Here is a 21,723-nt window from a genome sequence, read left to right on the forward strand (position 1 = left end):
TTGAGATCGAACGGACTGTGGGAAGCCACGTGGCTTCCAACGGTAACATTTCAATCTAAAAAGTGGGCTGACTTTTCTGAAAATATGTCGGGCGACGCGCCCTCACGCGCGAGTGGGATGCACGCGCTTGACAGAAAAAAATTAAAAAAGGGCCTGACACCAGGCTGATGTCAGCCCTGGCATCACATTCACTCAGGCTCTCGGGTTGGCAATTCTTCACAGGCCCTGAGCTCAGGCCTCTACCTCCACTCGGGCTCTTTCATGCTGGAGCGAATCCACAGGGCCTCGGGCCATTTTCTCTGGCCTGTCCCCCGAGCAATCCACCACGGTAGAGTTGCTCTAAGTAAACATGTGAGCTGCTCACTATCGTACTACAGTCCGGAAACATACATGTAAAGGTCTTTCAAGCACTAAAAGTGGCTTGGGAAAGTAAAAAGGCAATTGCAAAGAAGCCCCTAAATTTTGCCATCTAATATTTATAGATAATAAGGCTATATATATATATATATTTTTTTTTGAACAAACGAAATTATCTATACTCAAAAGAAGGGGGTGAGATTAGCCTTACAATAGACTAGTAATAATGTAGTTCAAATTCACTTTTGACGAGAATCGAACCTAACCTTTCACTTACAAGTGAAGAGGAATACCATTAAACCGTAGTACTAAGTGACAGTCCTATTAGATCGTAGTACTAAGTGGCAGTCCTATTAGATTAAGAATGTGATTGCGTAAATCCTAATATATCTAGGATGATGACCTTATGAGATTCAACCATATCCTATTGGGATAAGGAATTTACCTTCCTTACAACTATAAATAAAAGTACAATGGGTGGAATAACACACATCTCACAATTACGCATCTCTCTTTTTCTCTCTATTGTTGCCGCACCCTCTCTATTCTTTATATTGTTCAGTAAATTAGGCCTACAACAAAAACTTACTTTTATTAGAACTTAAAAATCTCATTGTGCACTTTTTATTAGTGTACATTTTTTTCTTCCTAAATATAAAAATTTGGAGTGCACAATATCTAAAGTGTGACATCCCACATCATCCAGGGGAGTGATCCTTATATGTATATTCTCATCCTTACCTAGCACGAGGCCTTTTGGGAGCTCACTGGCTTCGGGTTCCATCGGAACTTCGAAGTTAAGCGAGTAGCGCGTGAGAGCACTCCCAGGATGGGTGACCCATCGGGAAGTTCTCGTGTGAGTTCCCAGAAACAAAACCGTGAGGGCGTGGTCGGGGCCAAAATGGATAATATCGTGCTACGGTGGTGGAGCGGGCCCGGGAAGTGGTCCCCCCGGGCCGGGATGTGATAATTTGGTATCAGAGCCTTACCCTGACCGTGGTGTGTCGACGAGGACGTCGGGCCCCTACGGGGGGTGGATTGTGACATCCCACATCATCCAGGGGAGTGATTTTTATATGTATATTCTCATCCTTACCTAGCACGAGGCCTTTTGGGAGCTCACTGGCTTCGGGTTCTGTAGGAACTCCAAAGTTAAGCGAGAAGGTGACTAGAGCAATCCCATGATGGGTGACCCACTGGGAAGTTGCTCGTGAGTTCCCAAAAACAAAACCGTGAGGGAATGGTAAGCCCAAAGCGAACAATATCGTGTTACGGTGGTGGAGCGGGGCAGGGAAGTGGTCCCTCCCGGGTCGGGATGTGACAGAAAGTGTCAACAACAACACCCTTAAAAAAAAATATTTTTTTTCCAATGATCATGAATGAACCCACTGAAGAAACTAGAATGGAATATTTTTGCACCACCTCTAAAAATGAGCCTGAAGCTATATTTTGAGGCCAATGGGCTGTCTCCTAACTGGGATGCGCCATGTAGCCGGCCTAGAGTCAGGTGATTCAAGTAGTTTACTTGCCTTGGCACGACTGTTTGGAACACTTCGATCAGACAATGATGCTATGACACATCTTCTTACCCAAAGTAAGGATCTTGTGCTTACAAGCACACTTTGCCAAGCCCGCTTGTTCAGGAAATTTGATTTTTATATCACCATTCGTAAAGATACGAAATGACCCTCTTTTCATTGTGGAATCAAGGGAATATATGTGGACTAATCCAACCAAAATGCGGACTATATAAATACTTATGGTTTTGGTTGATGTATCGACAAAATGGTCACATGTTTGTCCACACACATTGTTGCTAAACCTCCTGGCCGATTTTAAGGGTTCACCACCCTAATTATCGCATAAAGTTTGGAAGACTTGATAATCCCGGAGAGTTTATATCAAAGATGCTTTGATAAGTATTACATTTCTTTTGGGTTTATAATTGGGCATCAAATTCCTATGTTACAGCCTCATAGAGTAGTCATAAAGCGCAATTTAATTGATCGCCCGAACCTTGGTAAACGTACCAAACTTTAGGTTTCTGCTTAGGGCTATGCAATCTTGTACACATGTATGTTGGTTTGCCTTGAGGCCCATTGCCACCCAACCTTTTCGACGTTACAGTTGGTTAATGGGAACTAACCTGAGATTTCATACTTATGCATTTAGGTGTGCATTCTATGTGCCAAGTTTCGCCTCCGCAATGTATCAATATGGGTCCTCAAAGAAGGATGTGAATCTTTATCGATCATGATTCTTCTTCGCACTAGCTCTTTAAAGCCCTTGCAAATGATCTCTTACTCAATCATGAATAATTGGTTATACGATTGTAGAAATGGAAATTCTATTTAAATAATGAAGAGATAATAAAAAATTCATTTATTTCTATTATAAGACAGCCTTCCCACCGTTAGGGGGAGATAAGAATGTTAACCTTCCTATAGAATGACACGAATTTGCATGGACGTTGCCCACTATGTCTCATCTCAATCCATGTACTGCACAAATGTAATAAACAAGTGCGATGTATTCTAGCTTTCAGAATGTTGCTCTAAACACATTCATCTAATCTAGCTAAAGCGACATGATCATATACCAGCTGCAAACATGCTTGCAATGATAGACATACCTAACGAACATCGAGTAAATATCCTTGAAAGGTGTGTTGCCCTTAAAGGACGGTTTGGCTACCCCTGTTGGACGGCTCGGTACACCAGCGAATAACCAATCAATTTGTCTCAGCCTGAAGCATGACTAATCACTTAGTTCATAGGATTCACTTCCCTCGAAGAGGAAGATCACGACACAACATGAATCTATACTCGATCGCTATCTCAAATCACTTTCATTTCATGAGATTAATCCGGATTACTCTCAAAACTTAAAGTTCTTGGTCCAATATACTAGTTTGGATGAGATAATCAAATTGGAATAAGATTATCATTGATGATGTTTTCACTTATATGGTAGCTACCGACATAAATGAAAAACGAAGATATCAAACCGTGTTCAGTTGATTAGTGAAAACATAGAATTGATTGGACAACTGAAATTACAATCTAGGTTAAATTCCATACCAAAGTGTGTTTTGAACCTATAGTTCCTATACTACCTAAGGTAACCCAGTTGTAGTACTAGTGAGAAATGAAGCATAATGAGATGAATGAAATAGTGCAAAGTAATGCACGCCTTACGGTGCAAGGTTTCTCTCAATGCATTGTGATTGGCAGTAACATTATGAAATATGGTTAGTTTTTCTCCATTGGAATATTGATACGAAGATTTACATGTAAGTTCCTGAAGAATTACATGGACTGGTTCAAATTGTTCCAAACCACGGAACACCCTCTCAACTTGTTTGAGGCGTTCATTTACAGAATAAAGCAATCTGACGGATATGGTATACTCGTCTAAGTGATTATTTAATCAGTCAGGAATATGAATAAATACCCTTATGTGTTAAACTATGAAGTCTTATTCCGAATTCCTAAAGTTGCAGTTTATGTCGTTGACGTGAATCTCACTAAGACTCTGGAAGAGCTTGATAAAACTACCTTGCATCTAAAGATGAAATTTGAGATAAATGATCTTGGAAAAACTCGTTTATGCCTTGACCTGAAGTTTAAGTGTTACTTTGATGGTACTTTGGTCTAACAGTTGAACTATACCCCTAAGGTGTTACCTTTGAGTATTTAATGATCTTCCATACATTGTATGCAAATGAGACTATTGAAAAGGTTATGGAATCCGAAATTCCATAATTAAGTTCAACTTTGCACTTTGTTGTACTTGGCTCATTGCGTTAAACATGACATCTCCTTCACTATTGATCTATTGGTAAAGATGCAGCACCACACCTACATGCAACCACTAAATTGGTATTAAAGAAAATTTTCCGTTACCTTGAAGGTTCTAAAGACTTAGGTTAATCTCAATGCATCACAAGCGAATCCGACCCCCCTGATCCTAGAAATAGTGCTTGCTCTGTTTGTTATGCTGACGCATGTTGCTTATCAAATACACACAAGGTACGTCCCAAGATGGTTATGTCTTTACTGTTAAGGATATCACAATATCTTGGAAGTTGATGATATGACTTTAGTTGTGAAATCTTCGAACCGTTCCAAGACTCAACTTACTTCACTATGCCACACATGAGACATGGTTGAGAGCTTTTGTTGAGCATATTCGAAATACTTGCTGTTTTCATTCATCGTTAAGTCCCGAGGACGATCCATGAAGACTATGCCCATGTATCAACCTAACCAAGACATCATCAATAAAGTTAACACTAAGACATATTGCGTCTACATCGCATTAGCAAAGTATCAGGAGATTGAAGTCATGCAAGCCGATCCCAAACAACCTTACCGACCTCTACACAATGTCACTGTTGAAGTCAACCTTCTAGCAGCTTATCCGAGGAATTGGTATACCTAACTATTCATATACAATGCTTATAGTTCTCATTGGAAGTTTTATCAAACTAAGGGGAGTATTCAAAAGTATATTTACTTGATCTTAATGTACATTTTCCCCTACGATTAGGAGCATTTTCCCATTGGGTTTTTGCTACCTAACTAGGTTTTGACTAGGCACCCATCATGGGCTGGTCATACTCTTGTGAGCTCTTCTACATGCATCTAGAAGACATTTAGTTTTGACTTAATGCAGCTTCTCATTTTTCTCCTTAGTCTATGAGTTCTTTTCCCACCTTGGGTTTTACCATAGCGAGGTTTTGTGAGTTTTACCTTTTATGCATTCTTTTGTTGATATGAGACTCGTATTCGCTCATTGTGTCGAAGACTTCATTAACTGAACTTACTTCATCGCTGAAGACCTGATGCGCCATTTGTTTGAGTATTTACACACTCAAAGTGAAGTGTTGTAGTCCTATTAGATTAGGAATGTGATTGTGTAAATCCTAACATATGTAGGATATGCTTATGGGATTCTAACCATATCTCATAGACTAGATATTATCCTATCGATATTATCCTATTAGAGTTGTAAACCTATTGGGATAAGGAATTTATCTTCCCTACTACTATAAATAAAGGCAAAATGGGATGGAATAACACACACCTCACAATTACACATCTCTCTCTTTTTCTCTCTCTCTATTGTTGTCGCACCTTCTCTCTCTGTCCTTTATATTGTTCAATAAATTAGGCCTACAACAAAAACTTACCTTTATTAGCACTTTAAAATCTCATTGTGCACTTTTTATTAGTGCACATTGTTTTCTTCCTGAATATAAAATTTTGGAGTGCACAATATCTGAAGTGTCAATAATACAAGACCCTTAAAAATAATTTTTTTTTCCCAATTTTATTATATAATCATGCTATATATTCAAGTGAATTTTAAATTAGTGTTTTTGAAGGTTTTTTTCTTATTTAGCTGTTTCAGATTTAACTGATTTTGATTATTTAGTGGAGAAATTTTTCCTTGTGCCCATAACATATGTGGTACACCATGTGTTATTATATAAGTGGTGGGAAATTTTATTTTTTATGTTTTTTATTTTTTAACACAAGAATCTCACCACTTATATAGAGACACGTGGTTTACCATCCCGTATTCCGGCATATTGAAAAATCTATCTATTTAGTGAAGGTTAATGTTTGTAGCTCTTTTACTTATTATTTAATGAAATTTGTAAACTTACAATCAGTGAATCCTAAAGTTTGTTTGATTTAAGTTATTATTTTCTAGCATCAATACATTATCCTATTTTTCTTTGGAAATCTATTTTAAGGAGGGGCCTTTTATTAGTGAGTCCTAAAGTTTTTGTTGATTTAAGTTATTAATTTGAGTCATTGTACAAGTTATTGTTTTAGGGTTCATTCAACGTTGGAACATCGCCTTCCTAATATCCCGGTGGAGAGTGATTCACTTCACCTAGATCTCGTGCAGACGGTGGGCTCTCTCTAACCGAAGGCTTGTCCTCAGTTTTATCACGGAGGACATTAAACTGTGGCTTCACTCCTTTGATGATGTGCGAGTTTCACATGTCCATCGTTCAGCTAACAAAATGGTTTATTGATTAGTTCGAATGACTCTATTTCTTTGGTTGAATTCTTATTGGCTCGATGGACCTCCAGATTTAATTCACGATGTTTTACTATAAGATTGTAACTCTCTTCGATGATGAAATAAAAGTGCTGCCATTCACCTAAAAAAAGGTTCATTCAGTGCTATTACTTTTAGTATTTCGTCCATTTCTTTTTATGAGGGTTGAGAAAAATATTGGCCTATATTTATATAGCCAAAGTCCATTATTATTAATATCTATCATTTTCATAGATCTATTTTCAATCTTTCGATGGACCTAACTAACTTGACTTTGTGGATAACTAGACAAAGTCATCAATCTAATCAAATTTGAATTCTATAACTTACACAATTGTTCTAATTCAATAACATAGAAGTAAGTTTTTATTAAATTTTTTGTTTGATAGTTTGTGATATTGAGACTATTTTAGAAAATTCGCTGTATAAAAAATGTGATAATTAGAGCAAGTCATTCTTTTCATCATCATCATCATCTAAAATTCATTTTAAAATAATGTCTTTAATTTATTCGGTGAAATGATATCATGTTAGTAAGACATTAAGACTTTTTTCTTTAATGGAAACTATATGGAAGTATTATTCTATATTATTCACACAAGTTGGGAATAATTGAAACATTGCTAAGAACCCCATAAGCCTAACATATGATTTTTGATTGCTATTGGCCGGGCAGTGATCATGTGCTGCACGACAAGACAAGATGGCAAATGAGAAGAGTTTTGAGGGGTTAATTATTGCTAGCTGGTTTGTCACGTAATTGTATAGTTGATGACCAAATTAGTACGATGCAGTGTGGTACCTACCCTTCCAACCCAACCCAATGCCAATTTATTCTACGCTTGTGTGTCTAAAGCGCACTTTCTGGTCTAGATTCAAAATATCATTCTTGAACCTCTGTAGATTTGCAGGTGGAATTTGATGATACACATTCGCACACGTAAAGTTTCCTCGACTTTTTGTTTGAAATAGAAAACAAAAAGATTACATATAATCGTTCACGTTGTTGAAAATGAGTTTCATAATAATAAGATAAGGAATTTGTATTTAGTTATAATTAGTTAAGAGCTATTTTTCGTGATGTTAATTGGTTTTATGATAAAACTTCAAACATTTCATTACAGCAGAGCAAATTCTCTCGTGTCTAATTCAATGGCCACATATGTTTTACGTCACTCTATTTATGTTGTCTACATATTTAGTTTGAAATATAGCAATGCTATTATGAGTTAATATATGACAATCTTATTTGCATTTTTTCAATTGTACATAAGAATAAATTTTGACATGTTATATTGTCAATGTTTAGAGCCCATTTGGTATCCTACTAAAAATTTTTTTTTGGTTGAACTCAAACACTCTTGAGCAAGAATTTCATGGCATCAGAGAAGAAACTAAACCAGGTTCCATTTCTACACCACGACGGTGACGGCCGGTGCCGTGTAGAAGAAGCCCACACGGCGGCTCAAAATCGACTTAATGTCGACGACTGAGTCGAAGGGGTCTATTGGAGTAGAGGCTAAACTTGATTCAATGATTCTGGTGATGAGAGGCAGAAATTGAAGAACGACAGGAGAGAACATATCAATAAAATTGGAGGAGAGAGAGTGAGAGAGATCGACAAAAATTGGGGAGTGAGATATAGAATTTGAGATTGGAAAGGAAATGTATGAACGCAAAAGAGTAGAGAATAGGTGAGAATAATTTGTGATTGATTTACTTGATTATTTGCATTATCACATATTGTATATATAGGGTTTTTTAAACTTTAATCCTTCAAGAATATTGAAATTTAAAATGAACCTAGTGTTAGATTACAAATTGATTATAATTCCTTGATGTGTCCTTAATTCAAAATAATTAATGTGCATTTTATTTAATGTCTCCCATTAAATATTTAAATTTATTAATATACAAATTTTTATTATTTTTTGACCAAAAAAGAGTTTTTTAATTTATTAATTTTATTTAACATTCTTCAAACTTGAAAGACTCAATTAATGTACCTAAATATTAGTACTGAAACATGTGTAACGAAATGTATGTGCCGAAATATATGCACCGAAATGTATTATGTTAAATTAATGTACCTAAATGTGTGTACCGAAATGTTAGTACCAAAATGTATTATATTGAATTAATGTACCTAAATATTTGTATCGAAATGTATGTATCTAAATGTATGCACCAAAATCTATTATAATGAATTTAATGTACCTAAATGAAGAAGACAAAGTACATCAAAATATATTGTATAACAAAAATTAGTTTATCTAAATGTTTACAATAAAATATATTAGGATAAATGAAATGACAATGAAAATTATAATGAAATAAAATTAATACATTAAAAATTAGGAAGTAAAAAGAGAAATAATTAATAATTCAAAATATAATTAATAAATGAGTTTATTAATGTATCAAGGGATTGAAATTAGATTTTAATCTTACTCATGATTTTAATCTAAAAGTCATCTTTGCCAAGGATTAAAATGAAGTTTTCAAGGTTTTTTTAACTTTAATCCTTCAAGAAAGATTGAAATTTAAAATAAATCTAGTGTTTGATTACATATTGATTATAATCCCTTGATGTGTCCTTAATTCAAAATAATTAATGTGTATTTTATTTAATGTCTCCCATTAAATATTTAAATTTATTAATATACAAATTTTAATTTATTTTTTGACCAAAAAAAAAGTTTTTTAATTTTTTAATTTTATCTAACATTCTTTAAACTTGAAAGACTCCATTAATGTACCTAAACGTTAGTACTGAAATGTATTATATTGAACTAATGTATTTAAATGTTAATATCAAAATGTATGTGCTGAAATATATGCACCGAAATGTATTATATTAAATTAATGTACCTACATGTGTGTATCAAAATGTATGCACCAAAATGTTAGTACCAAAATGTATTATATTGAATTAATGTACCATATGTGTACCTAAAAGTCATCTTTGCCAATGATTAAAATGAAGTTTTCTAGTATATTTATATATACATATTACATTAGTTGACTTTGTAAAGCCATAGAAGGCAAGTATTAGAATACAACACAACAGTAAAGACAGAGACTCGTGCAGTGTAGCAAATCACATCCTAATGGTAGATTTGTCTACTTGGTTTGCTGGACTTGTAGTAATCTCTTTATCCCCCCTCAAGCGAAGCAGAACAAAGTGAAGATTGAGCTTGGAAATAAGGAAGGAGAATCGTTCACGAGATAGTCCCTTGGTGAAGACATCGGCAATTTAACATTGTGATGTGAAGGAATATGTCGAGTGGCAAGGACCTCGTGAACAATTAATTCACAAACAAAATGGTAGTCAATTTCTATGTGCCGAGTGTGAGCAAGGAAGATCGGATTTGTAGCCATTTGAAGAGCGAAGACATTATCAACATAAATGCATGTGGAGTATAAAGAGGAAGGCCAATCTCACGAAACAAATAGCAGAACCACCGTAGTTCAGCTGCAGTGGTGGCAAGAGCGCGATATTCAGCTTCAGAGCTTGAGCGAGACACCGTGTATTGCTTTTTAGCAGTCCAAATCAGAAGGTTCGAGTCAAGGAAAATGCACGCACCACTAGTGGATCGACGATCATCAACAGAACCAGCCCAGTCAGCATCGGAGAATCCACGAAAAGAGAAGTCTGTTGAGGAACGAAAGAGGAGACCATGAGCAACGGTGCCCTTGATATAGCAATAAATGTGCTTGATTGCTTGAAAATGAGTGGTTTTCGGATTGTGCATGTATTGACAAACTTGATTGACAACATAGGTAATGTCGGGGCATGAGAGAGTAAGAAATTGGAGAGAGGGAGGATTAGAGAGGGAGCAGAGGGAGATTGAGTTAAAAAACTTCAAAAACTCACGTATTGTGTTTTTAAGTTTAAAAAATTGTTTTCAATGGAAGTATGATAGTAACCTAATTAATAATATTAGGGAAACTATAATTTTAAACCAAATGATTTAATTGTTGATGATTGAATTATTAATTAAGTGTCGATTAATGTGTTTGTTTTTTTATTGATGACACATTATTTAATTTACAAATTTAGTTTAAAAATTTGGTCTTCTTAGCATTGTCTATAACATAATTGCCAAAATTGACATTATTGTTGGTGTTGCAACTTGCATGTATTTGTATACTTGCATGTATTCTTATCCCATATAATACTGTCCAATATCAGGCCATGTTGTTTTCCAAACAGATAAGGAAATTTTGAAAATATGCAAGAGACCTAGCCTTTAATTTAAGGGGACTCAAGATGCAATCAACAGAGCTAAGAGCATCTTCATGGTGTATACACACACACACACACACACAAAAAAGAAGGAAGAAGATTTTTTTTTTTTTTTTTTTGTCAAAACGATAAATTTTGTTAAATTATGTGTTTGATGGAATTCGAAATCATACTATCATGTAAAAATTCAAAATTTTTTTTTTCATACTGTGTTGAATGACCACTTGGCTTTAATTTATACAAATAATAATGTGCATGAGACACTGCCTTTAATCTATGTAAGGGTCCCAAGGGCAGACGCAATCATGAATGCAAAACTATATGAATAATGTCGGTGTGAATGTCCTTTCTCTTTCGGTGGGAGTCCTTCTCATTTTTCTATGAGTGAACTTATTTCTCGTAATCCAATTATTTTATTGAGATCAAATGATCGAAATTTCTCTAATGATTAAGTGAGCATTTTTGTTCACTATCGTAAACTATAGTGTATGTTCATCATATACTTAATTATTTGCCACATGTCCTTTTACTTGATCTTGGTTAATTTTTTTCAAAATTGTAAAAGTAACATTGAACTTGAGTTAAGTGAAAGGCCATGTGGCAGATAATTAGGTGAAATGACATGTCTTTAGTCTCACCAATCCTTGTCGCCATTGGCCATGTTGTGGTTAGGATCATCATCACTTTGTTGTTTCAATAGCTCTACCCCAAATCTAAATCACCACTTTCTTCCATCTCCCACAGTTCATCTCTCCCATCATCTTCATCAGTGGGTTCCATCATCTTCCCATCCATTTACAAGTTCGATCGATTACCGTTTGTGTTTTTCGTAATTTGTAGCAAAGTTTAGGAAGGATGTGTAGAGCTTCAGCTTGAGTGTTCGCACCATCTCCTTTGTTGGCCCTTGTTGGTCCTTCCTGCTGTTCGCCTTTGTTAGCGATGTTGCATGTGAGATCTTTCTTCTTGTGGACTTCCTATGTCATGTGATAGCGATCGTTGTTGTGGTGGTCCTGGGAGGATGCTGCGACCTTACTTTTATTTAACACTGGGGCACTCGCAAGCAATCAAGGGTGCGACTGATTGTGTTGATCGTGGCATGGAGTAGGAGCTATGCCGCGGAGGCAGTAGCTACATAGATTGTAGCTTCTTTAGGGTTTCACTGTTTGGTGTTTTCTGTGTTATGGGCTACTAAACCCATCACAACATCTTATTTCTATACCCACGTTATAAACCTACCCACCATCAAAAGTTAAAAAATTAAAACCCTATTTCTCCACCAACTACCATTCCCAAAATAACCTTGTATTATAAGACACAGGAGTAGAAATATCAGCACTCTTTTTCTTTTGTGCTAACTTTGTATCTGAACCTTAATGTTTGTAGTTGCTATTTGTTGGTAATATATTTACCATTTGACCAAAGAAAAAAAGAACCATCAAGTAAATGATTGATTGAGCTGTGCTAGTAACAGTAGTGCGAAGACTTCTGGCTAATGCAGACAATCTCATATTACATCAACAGTCAACAATCATAAAACATTAAATAAAGTAACAAAATCCATGGAAGATTTGCCGACTTTTCCAACCTTCGACGCGCACACATTTTTGGCACTGACACTTCACTCGCCATTAACCGAATAGTTATACCTAGATGGTTAATTTTGTAATTTAGCGCAAAGCTGATGTCATTTTTTCAGTGGACAGCTTCGAGGCAACTTGTCATCTTCCTGATCAGAAAGTTTACAACTCACCCAAACACCGACTCATCTCTCCTCCACTGCTACTACTATTAAACTCTCTCTCTCTAAAGTCACCATGGCACACTGGTCAGGTGCAACTCTTAATCAATCTTAATCAATTCGTTTAATCTTCACATATTCAATATCTCGTGCATTTTCAGGTGATTACTCCACTGCCCATTTCATAATTAACGAAAAAATTTCAAAATTTTCACTTTTTAAATTCTGGGTTTTATTTTTAAGCCACGATTCATTTCCAATTATTTTGATTTAGTTTTACCTTGTTTATTGATCTTGTGGTGGTTTTAGAAGTTGGGTTTTTGTGCAATTATTGGCTTAACTGATCACCGTTACTGCTCTTAATCATTGGCTTAAGTTGTTTGATTCTTCACGTAATCACTGTACTGTTTTGTTCTGTCAACAGAAATTGCGTACAAGATTAGTTGATATCGAAAATCATATAGACCAATATCTTTTGGTTTAAAAAGGTAAGCATTTTGTTACTCTTGAATTTTTGTAATTTTGATTTTTTGCTAAGAAGTTATGCTGATTGCTGGATGCTCTGTAAGGATAGGGTCTTGATTTTGTATATTTTGGCTTTAAGGGGTCTGGTCTTGTTCGTAGTTTTCTCGATTTTCGATGGCGGGATTGGTTGGGCCGAGGTTGTACAGCTGCTGCAATTGCCGAAACCATGTTGCCCTTCACGACGATGTCATTTCGAAAGCCTTTCAGGTGAACAATTTTACTTTGATCAAGTTGTTGTAGATATTCTGATTGCCTCTCATTATGCTTATTGGGTAACCAACAAAAATCCGGTCTTTACAATGAAATGAATTGGTGTTTACTTTTCACTACATTTGGAGGAAATGAGGAATACAATTTTAGCCTTTTCCTAATTTGAAATGAAGATTCAGTTCATACTCAATTAACTAACGATCATCCGTTCTTGTTTTGACATGAATTGGTGTTTACTTTTCATCACAGTTGCCATTTGGAGTAAATGAGGAATACAATTTTAGCTTTTTCCTAATTTGAAGTGAAGATTCAGTTCATGCTCAATTAAGTAACGAATCTCCGTTCTTATTTTGAGATGAATTGGTGTCTACTGTTCCCTAGATTTGGAATTTTGGTGTAAATGAGGAATAAAGATATTTCCTTTTTGCATGTTGAAAATGAAATGAAGATTCAATTTGTACTCGGTTATCTATGCCAGGAGCCGAGTGGTTGTCTTGTGTTTGGTTGAGAGTTTCTATTTTCTGCATTGTGTTCGTATGGTGATTGTGTGTGTAAACGATAGTCTTCAGGATTTGAGTATGATGAGTAGATTGCAAGAAACATGATTCGACTATCTATTTTATTAAATCATAGGGTAGAAATGGTCGAGCGTTTCTGTTTTCACATGCAATGAACATTACAGTCGGGCCAAAAGAAGACAGACAACTCATGACTGGTCTGCACACGGTCGCTGATGTTTCCTGCTGCGACTGCCATGAGGTGCTGGGTTGGAAGTATGAACGTGCCTATGAGCAAACACAGAAGTACAAGGAAGGGAAATTCATTCTCGAGAAATCGAAGATAGTCAAGGAAGACTGGTAGCATCTGTGAAGGCTTTCAAGTTCATCCATCTGCATGTCAAATGTAAGTGTATGGAAGCTCGTGATTGTATTTATCTTGTCAAATTCTTAACAATTGAAAAATTCAATTGTTGTTGTTCGTTGTGGATTCCTCTTGTGTCTGTTGTGTGAATATTGTATCTGGAACCGGCATATTACTAATTTGAATAAGATGTGAATAATTCATTCAGTAAGCTGGCTAGAAATATTCATTCAGTAACCCTCCAATGCCTCCAAAACCTCGACAGAACTGCGACCCTCGTGTGATTTGTTGGTGACAAACTTAGATCACAACCAAAACGCTTGTGCTCGTCAACAGACCATTGCAGCAGTGAGATGTTCTCCTGAACCTCTAGATCTCCTTGGCTCGCAAGATCTTGAAAGTTGCTCTTATTGTTTCCCTGCTCCTTGTCGAAATGTTTTACAACAATCTCATCGGTCTTCGAGTTATTTTAACACATACCTATTGCTGTCAAGATTTTCCCTCACAATAAGTGTGTTAATCGCCCCTTCTCCAAAGCCTTTAGCGTGTCATCTGCGCCCATGGTTAACTTCTTCAAAGTGTCTTCCTAGCAAGTTGTGCTCCTGTATAAATTTCAGGGTGGACAGAAACTCCGCCGACAACTTAACAGCCTGATTGAAACCATCCTCTCCTCTATAAGAAACATCAACCACTTTCAGTACTTTCGCCTGGAGGCGGGGATCAAAGTTACCTGATTCTCTAAGCTTCGATTTCAAGTCAGCTGATCAAGCCAGTACTAATCCCTTAACATTGGGCTGGTTGGTTGCTCGGCAAGCTCTGCTTTCTTCTTAACATGGTTGTCGCGCGCATTAGTCTTCCTGTCCCTGACGGGCAAATCGAAGATCTGAAATGTTAGAGAATATGTTTGTAGTGCTTAGGTTGTTTTGGGCGATTTATGCAATCAGCAATGTGCCAGATTCTCGAATTTTTCATTTCCAAGAAATAAGGTAGTTCACAGCACCGTATATAAACCGACGTATATGATCGCGGCATCAATATAAACCTGAAAGATAATTAAGAATAAAATGAATTCGACATCATACAGTACTCCAAACAGTGCTCCTTTCGCAGCCCCTCCAAACAAAGCCTCTGCCATGATATACGAACTTCCGAAAACTCCCTACACGCAAAAAACAGAAAACTTGTATTCGATTCGATCTAAATTACTGATTAGTCGGATTCAGACCAGTTTTGCTTGAATCCGGTGGCAGTTGGTGGCGGACCATGAAGCGGATACGGATGCTCCTCCTGTGCGCAGCCTCCACGAAGCCTTCCTCATCCACAAGAAGCTACAGTTTTCGGGTTAGGTGGAAATGCTAAGGTGTTGACTGGTTTAAGAGTCTGTGGCTCATTCAGCTGAAGACTGGTTTCTATTTTCTAATATTTTTCTTTGTTCCCCATCATATGTCCTCAATCTCTTTGTTCCTGTCACTTACTTTATAAATTACTAGCCTTTCTGCGCGCTCATGTGCGTGCGGACCCTTTTATAATTATAGCATTCTACGTTCGACTTATATAATTTAAATGTATTTATCTACGTGGATTTGAAAAAGTGAATTAAACGTTAAAAAAATGAATGTAACCTTATCATACATTTTGATGGAAGCAAAATATTTTTGTACCCAACATTTCTTGTGAAGACTTCCATAAATTAACAAACACATAAAACACATGGGAAAACAACATAACACACTAATTATGAACAAACCAACGAAATTAGGACTTCAACTTAAATATGATTAAAAAGCGACTTGCTGTTTAGCTCACTAACCCCATTGAATGAAAACAAATTCAATAAAAAAAAAAATATATATATATTAATGCCACACATGTACAAAATGTTTGTGGGGATGAGCAATACCTTATCATGGCCATGTATAACTTAATGAAAGCAACGTGAGAATTCCTGCAAAATTAAAAGAAAAGCATGTAAAGAAAAAAGAAATAATTTTTTTTTCGTACTTCATCTCAAATGCCAGAAACTCATCTACTGCCACAATGGCAGCACCAATTTCCATTGATATAATAATTAAACAGTATACATAAACAAAGAAATCATCTTTGCATCTTGCAGATCAACTTTCATAAAATACATCAATTGATCATCTAACAAATAAAAAATAAAGTTGAAACCTTTTCCAAGCAGATGCTACACATACAAAAAGAGATTAATCTTAAAGACCTTAATATCCAGCTTTGGATAATTGGTAAGTATCTGCTAACCTTCCTTTATATGCTACAAATTCTGACCTTAGCTTAGGAGCAATGGAATTTGATTATAATTATTCAGAGTGCATAAATACGATCAATTTCCTCTTCTCTTTTCTTGGTACGACTTCGCTCTTCTCTTTTCTTGGTGCATAAATACACCATTTTCTCTTTCGCGGTAAGACTTCACTCTTTCTTTTCTTGCTTCTTGTCTTCCATTCTCTCTTTCAAAGTGAGATTTCTCGCTTTCTTATCGTCTTCCTTCGCTGGCCCAACTGATATTACCTCTGTTTTCGCAGCGATCTTTCTCAACCTAGTAGCTATTAGCGCCGGATCCAACTGCCCCATCACTGTTAGCCTTTGGTTCTTCGCGTCCCAACTGGTCGAATGAACCCCTGCTCATCCAAATCACCCGAAAAATGAAACGGTTTCGTTACATAATACTTTGTATTCGTCTCATATATAGTGCTGTAAACAAAACTAGGCAAGAAGATTAGAATACCCTTTATGGCGTGGACAGCTTTCATGACTTTCTTCATTGCTTTGTCATTGGCACTGACCTTTAGTTCCAACTTCTGCTGCATATATGTCTGCGTCGACTTGACGGGGTTGTCGGGCTCAAACTAAATTGAAAGAAAGAGAGCATGTTAAAGTTGGATAAGCACCTGAGCCACGTTGGTAACAGTATCAACGCGTTTGCACAAACAAAAAAAAACAAAAGCATGAGAATTCGTAGGTGTTCATGGCAGACTAAGAACTCACCATTGTCCCTGCATCTTTTGGAACATACGAGCTTTTATCTCCCAAGGTTGATGCGGAGGAATCATGAAATTGATCCATTGGCCTGATAGCTGTTGAAACATGAGAGCTTCCGTCTCCCAAGTAGGACGCGGAGGAATCAGGAAAACGAGTTATCGGGCCTTCATCATCAAATGTGATGGGTGGTGGAGAAACACATATCAGGTCTTCATCACCCAGTAATTCGATGTTGTGTGCGCGGGAATGATGAGAAAGAGTCATCTCATCTTCAGCATTTAGTGGTTTCAGATAATATGGAAAACCAAATGCCGGAAATTCATACCTTGATGTCACCATAATCTTGTAATTTGGTGTTTTGAATTCATCAAACTTGTCAAGAAGGGATTCCGATCCAGGCCAAACATCATCCAAGACCAACATTGATGGGTGCAGTGCTGTTTTCATGAGAAATTGGTGCAACCAGTGAAGTGCAATTGATTCGTCTTGCAACGCAGGTATCCGGAAACCCATCTGTTGATACAGTGTTTGTACCATAATGCTCAAGTTAGGATTTTCAGAAACATGAACAAAGAAGATCATGTTCTTGAATATGTTTTTGACTTCCTCATCTTCACAGAAGTATTTTGCCAATGTGGTTTTCCCACTTCCATGAGGACCCGTTAGCACAACCGTTGACACCTCATCATTAAGAAGAAACCTCTTCAATCGTCTCAAAAGCACATCCAAGCCAACTGTAACCGATGAAGATATGTATTCATTTTCCTTATATTCAGCGTACGGAGGTTCAAAATCATGCACGTCTTTCCCCTGAATTTGCTCGAGGCCTAGCTCTGTATGAATCCCTTGTTCTCTGCACACTGAGGTCTGCAATGTTTCCTTTGAATCCCTTGTTCCCTGCACACTCAGTACATTCAATCCAACAGTTGGTGGTGTGGCTTCCATCACTTCATATGAACCTTTAATTTACTTTGGTCGTTTTGTGATTGTACCGCACCACTCCTTTCAGTTTGACTGATCACCCTATCTATATCACCACTTACGTCCTTTAACTGAGTGCCTGTACCATCACGTTCAATGTAGGGAAAATGCCTACGACAACTTTGTTTGGTGTCATCAAATTCTGATAGATCATGAAATCTACAACACAACATTTAGATTCAGGACAACTAACTAAATTACTAAGACTGAAATCCGAAAACCAAACCAGACAGAAATCATAGAAGCAACAAAATTAGCAGCGCCATAATTACAAAACTAGGTTGAGAGGCCAAACCTGCTGCATTTTTGGCAAAACCTTCTCTTTTGACCAGACACAATCACAAGTGGAGCCTTCCAATGAAGTTCGCACACCCTATGCCTTCTATTATACGCCTTTGCATCACTCAGATCGACTGCACACCCATCAGCTTTACAAATCGGCATCCCGTCTCCACTTGCACCTGTCGCAGACTCAGCTCCTTTATTCTTCCTGTCATGATGATCTTCCACTTGCTCATCAAGTTCCTCATCTTCCTCATCCTTAAGAACATCCTTCCCCAATACCCTAAATGGCGCATCAAGTTTGGATACTTCTTTGCCCTGAATTCGCTTGTGCCCCGCCTCTACATCACTTACAGAGGTCTCCTCCATAGTCCTTGCTCCCACCTGCATGTTCATTGCATCCAGTCCAACTGCACGTGATGGATGTTCAGTTTTACTTTGTGCCACCCTACTCTCTTCAACTTTCCGCCACCCTACCTTTATATTCGCTTCCGGATCCAATGTCTCAGTCACGTCCCTTGTTCCCTCCACACTTAGTGCATTCAATCCAACTGCACTCTTAGCCATGGTTGTGGGCGCTTCACATGAACCTTTAGCTTCATTTTGCTCATTTTGTAATTTTACCACACCACTCCCTTCAATTTGATCGATCACCGCCTCTATATTGCTTACGGAAACCAAGCACTCCCTCACATCCCTTGCTAACTGCACTCTTAGCACAGTTAACAATCTTTGAAGCAATCCGTCCAAACCAAGGAGTTTGTTGGTATATTCATACGTTTTATAGCTACTCCACTGACGAACCTTTGAGCAATTGCTCACAAGCTCTGCACCCTTCTCCATTTGCATTCTAACATCTTCTAATTCATCTTTTGGGAGATTCAATATCTTGCTACATTCTGCCACCTCTTCTATCAACGGCTTTACGGAGTCTAGCGTTGATTTGAGATCTCCGAGGGGGCGTTTAAGCATGGTAGTCTTGTCCTCCACTTGCATAACAGTGTCAAACAACACCCCAAACGCCGCTCCTAGAGCAGCAGCCCCTACTCCTCCACCTGACGGCGCCACTTGTTGTCCACCATTCTCTCCATTTTGTTCATTCGGTGTTGTCTCTGCACCACTTCCCGAAGACTCTCCCCCGTCCCCCGATTCTTGCTGCACCTTGAGCAAGTCGGCCAGTCTCCTTTCCAATTCACCTTGTTTGTCGTTGATCTTCCTAGCCAAAAGCAAGACCTCCTTCACATCCCGCGCTTCCTGCAGCTTCAGTATGTCCAACAGTAAGAGACCTATCCAATTCAACAAGTTGTTCCGCATAACTCGGCTTATTGCAGTTGCAGCAGCTACACAAGATGTAGCAGCTCCACGTGTCACGGTTCGATAACATCCTAACGAGCTCTGTACCATCCACCATTTGTCTTTGCAGGCTCTCTATATCTTCGTTCGAAATACCCAATTCCACGTTACGTTCTCCTATCTGTTGGATGATCCGCGGCCTTAGAGAGTCTAGTGTGAATTTAAGATCTCTGAGGAGGGGTTTATACTGCATAGCAGTCTTGCCTATCGATATCTTAACGACATCATACAACGCTCCGAACAGTGCTTCTATGGCCGCCCCTCCAACTAAGGACAGTGCCATGATTACAACACCACCACTTTTCTGACCAGATTTCTGCTCAAAATCCGAACAGAGCGGCTGCTCCGGAGATGCTCCGATTACAGAAATGAACAGCGGCGAAGAGATTTCGGTCAACTGAACGAACTCAGGAATCCAATCTTGGGAATGTCCCTCCCTCACTCCACTCAACAGACATTTAACGCGTGTTATCTTCTACAACCAGTTTGACATTTTGTGGTTGTCTCTATAAGTTGAGTTTCGAGTCAAAACTCATAAGACGTTTGAAGTTGTATGGCAATCCTCGCATTAAAGTGGGGGTGACCAAAAATTGGACCAACTCCTTGGGTTAAAATTCCGCCTCAAAACTTTCATCATTTGTTGGACTTAAAATAATTTTTGGTATCTTAGTTGCCACCCAATACTTCCACAAGGGCTCTTTTTCGATCGGGCAGCCATGATTATTGGAACTGATTTAATGGTCTGAATTTAAATTTATTTATATTTTAATTGAAATTTATAAGTACATCGAATCTAATGATCTAACGGTAATTTGGTTAAAACAATTAAATTAAATCAAAATTCACCTACAAAATGTATTAATACCTATCTATTTGTTCAAATATCCACACAAAATTCACCTTTCTCATACAATTCTTCCATTTTTTATTTCTACCCACTTTCAAAACTATTTGTTCTCATTTCCAAAATTTTCAAGATGTCAAGAGATCATATAGAGGACCTAATTGGTCAAATGATGAAGATGTTACTTTGTGCTTGGCTTGAGTTTGTACTAGTGAAAATGGTGTCGTCGGTACAAATCAAAATAATTGGAGGCTAAAATCATTGAGAAGTTCAATTCCAACTCTAACACCAACCGAAGGGAAGGTGGTAGACTAGTAGTGTTTACAATTGATGAAAACTTATTAATAAATTGTGCAATTTATGGAAGGGAAGCTTGGAGAGAGTCATAATTGACATGGCTAGTGGAAGGAGCACTTAAGTAGTGATGAGTGTCTCCCTTCATAGTTTGTTTTTCATGTACACATCTTATTTTGCAACTATTGGTCTTTGATTATTCCTTGCATATGGTGGCAAATTAATGGTGATTTACAAGATAGGAACGACGCTCAAAAACCAAACTTTTAAGTTGCATATGGTGGCAAATTAATGGTGATTTACAAGATAGGAACGACGCTCAAAAACCAAACTTTTAAGTTGCATATGGTGGCAAATTAATGGTGATTTACTAGCCTCATTCGAACCACCATCAAGATCTCTACGCTTCTGCGACTACTCTAGGGAGAGAAATAGAGATAAGGATAGAGAGGCCCAGTTAGAGACAAGGCTGTAGATGTGAAATAAAAGGAATGGCTTGCAGGAAGCCATGGCACAGCAGTGGGGAAGGGGGTGCTTGATCGACAAGGAGAGAGTTGGCTGCTAGGGATTTTTTTATTTTTTATTATTGTTTTGATTTTTCTATTCCTTTATAGAAGTTTGGGACCCTACCCATTGGGGATAGCCCATTGGTCAGATGAATGTTACACAATTCCAGGACCAATAATATAAAATGAAAGAAAATAATTAAAAAAAAACCCTAGTAATCGTATAACTGGGCAAGTAAAAGGGCCTTGCAGCCATGGATATATATTGAAGGTTCAAGTAATCTTTTTTCTTTTTCTTTTTTTCTTTTTTTTTCTTTTTTTTTCTTTTATTTATTATTATTTTTTTTTAATCATGAAGATAATTTTCATTACATTAAAAATTAGTATAAGGCACAAAAAGAATCGGGTAGACAATTACAGACAGTAAAAGGTCCAAACAAAA

The 21,723-nt window shown here is 37.3% G+C and overlaps 1 protein-coding gene and 2 pseudogenes across 7 annotated transcripts; 1 reads left to right on the forward strand and 2 right to left on the reverse strand.

Annotated features, from left to right (window-relative positions):
- The first annotated feature begins 12,364 nt into the window (after positions 1 to 12,364).
- LOC137710852 (protein yippee-like At4g27745) lies at positions 12,365 to 14,225 on the forward strand. 6 transcript variants are annotated; one of them, XM_068449998.2, is made up of 4 exons: positions 12,365 to 12,514; positions 12,847 to 12,910; positions 12,997 to 13,154; positions 13,791 to 14,225. In XM_068449998.2, the coding sequence occupies exons 3-4, from the start codon at positions 13,062 to 13,064 to the stop codon at positions 14,016 to 14,018; spliced, it is 321 nt and encodes a 106-aa protein (XP_068306099.1). In that variant the 5' UTR covers positions 12,365 to 12,514; positions 12,847 to 12,910; positions 12,997 to 13,061; the 3' UTR covers positions 14,019 to 14,225. The 6 variants fall into 6 exon arrangements, with proteins under 6 accessions (XP_068306099.1, XP_088551807.1, XP_068306096.1 ...); XM_088695681.1 differs by having other exon boundaries at positions 13,047 to 13,154; XM_068449995.2 differs by having other exon boundaries at positions 12,366 to 12,514; positions 13,027 to 13,154.
- On the reverse strand, positions 13,760 to 16,075 carry LOC148696209 (eukaryotic peptide chain release factor subunit 1-3 pseudogene; annotated as a pseudogene).
- Positions 16,041 to 20,238, reverse strand: LOC148696210 (uncharacterized; annotated as a pseudogene). The gene is made up of 4 exons (XR_015963529.1): positions 18,298 to 20,238; positions 17,028 to 18,161; positions 16,768 to 16,888; positions 16,041 to 16,660 (listed from the first exon to the last, which is right to left on the reverse strand). The product of XR_015963529.1 is annotated as an uncharacterized LOC148696210 (transcript).
- Positions 20,239 to 21,723: the final 1,485 nt, after the last annotated feature.

The sequence above is a fragment of the Pyrus communis genome, chromosome 6 (assembly GCF_041283825.1).
Source record: "Pyrus communis isolate YQ-2024b chromosome 6, ASM4128382v1, whole genome shotgun sequence".
Lineage (NCBI taxonomy): Eukaryota > Viridiplantae > Streptophyta > Magnoliopsida > Rosales > Rosaceae > Pyrus > Pyrus communis.

Excerpts from the sequence above, each read along its gene's own strand:
- LOC137710852 (XM_068449998.2), top strand. The coding sequence starts at position 13,062 with ATGGCGGGATTGGTTGGGCCGAGGTTGTACAGCTGCTGCAATTGCCGA. Across the intron at positions 13,155-13,790 it reads TCATTTCGAAAGCCTTTCAG|GGTAGAAATGGTCGAGCGTT; the intron begins GTGAACAATTTT and ends ATTAAATCATAG.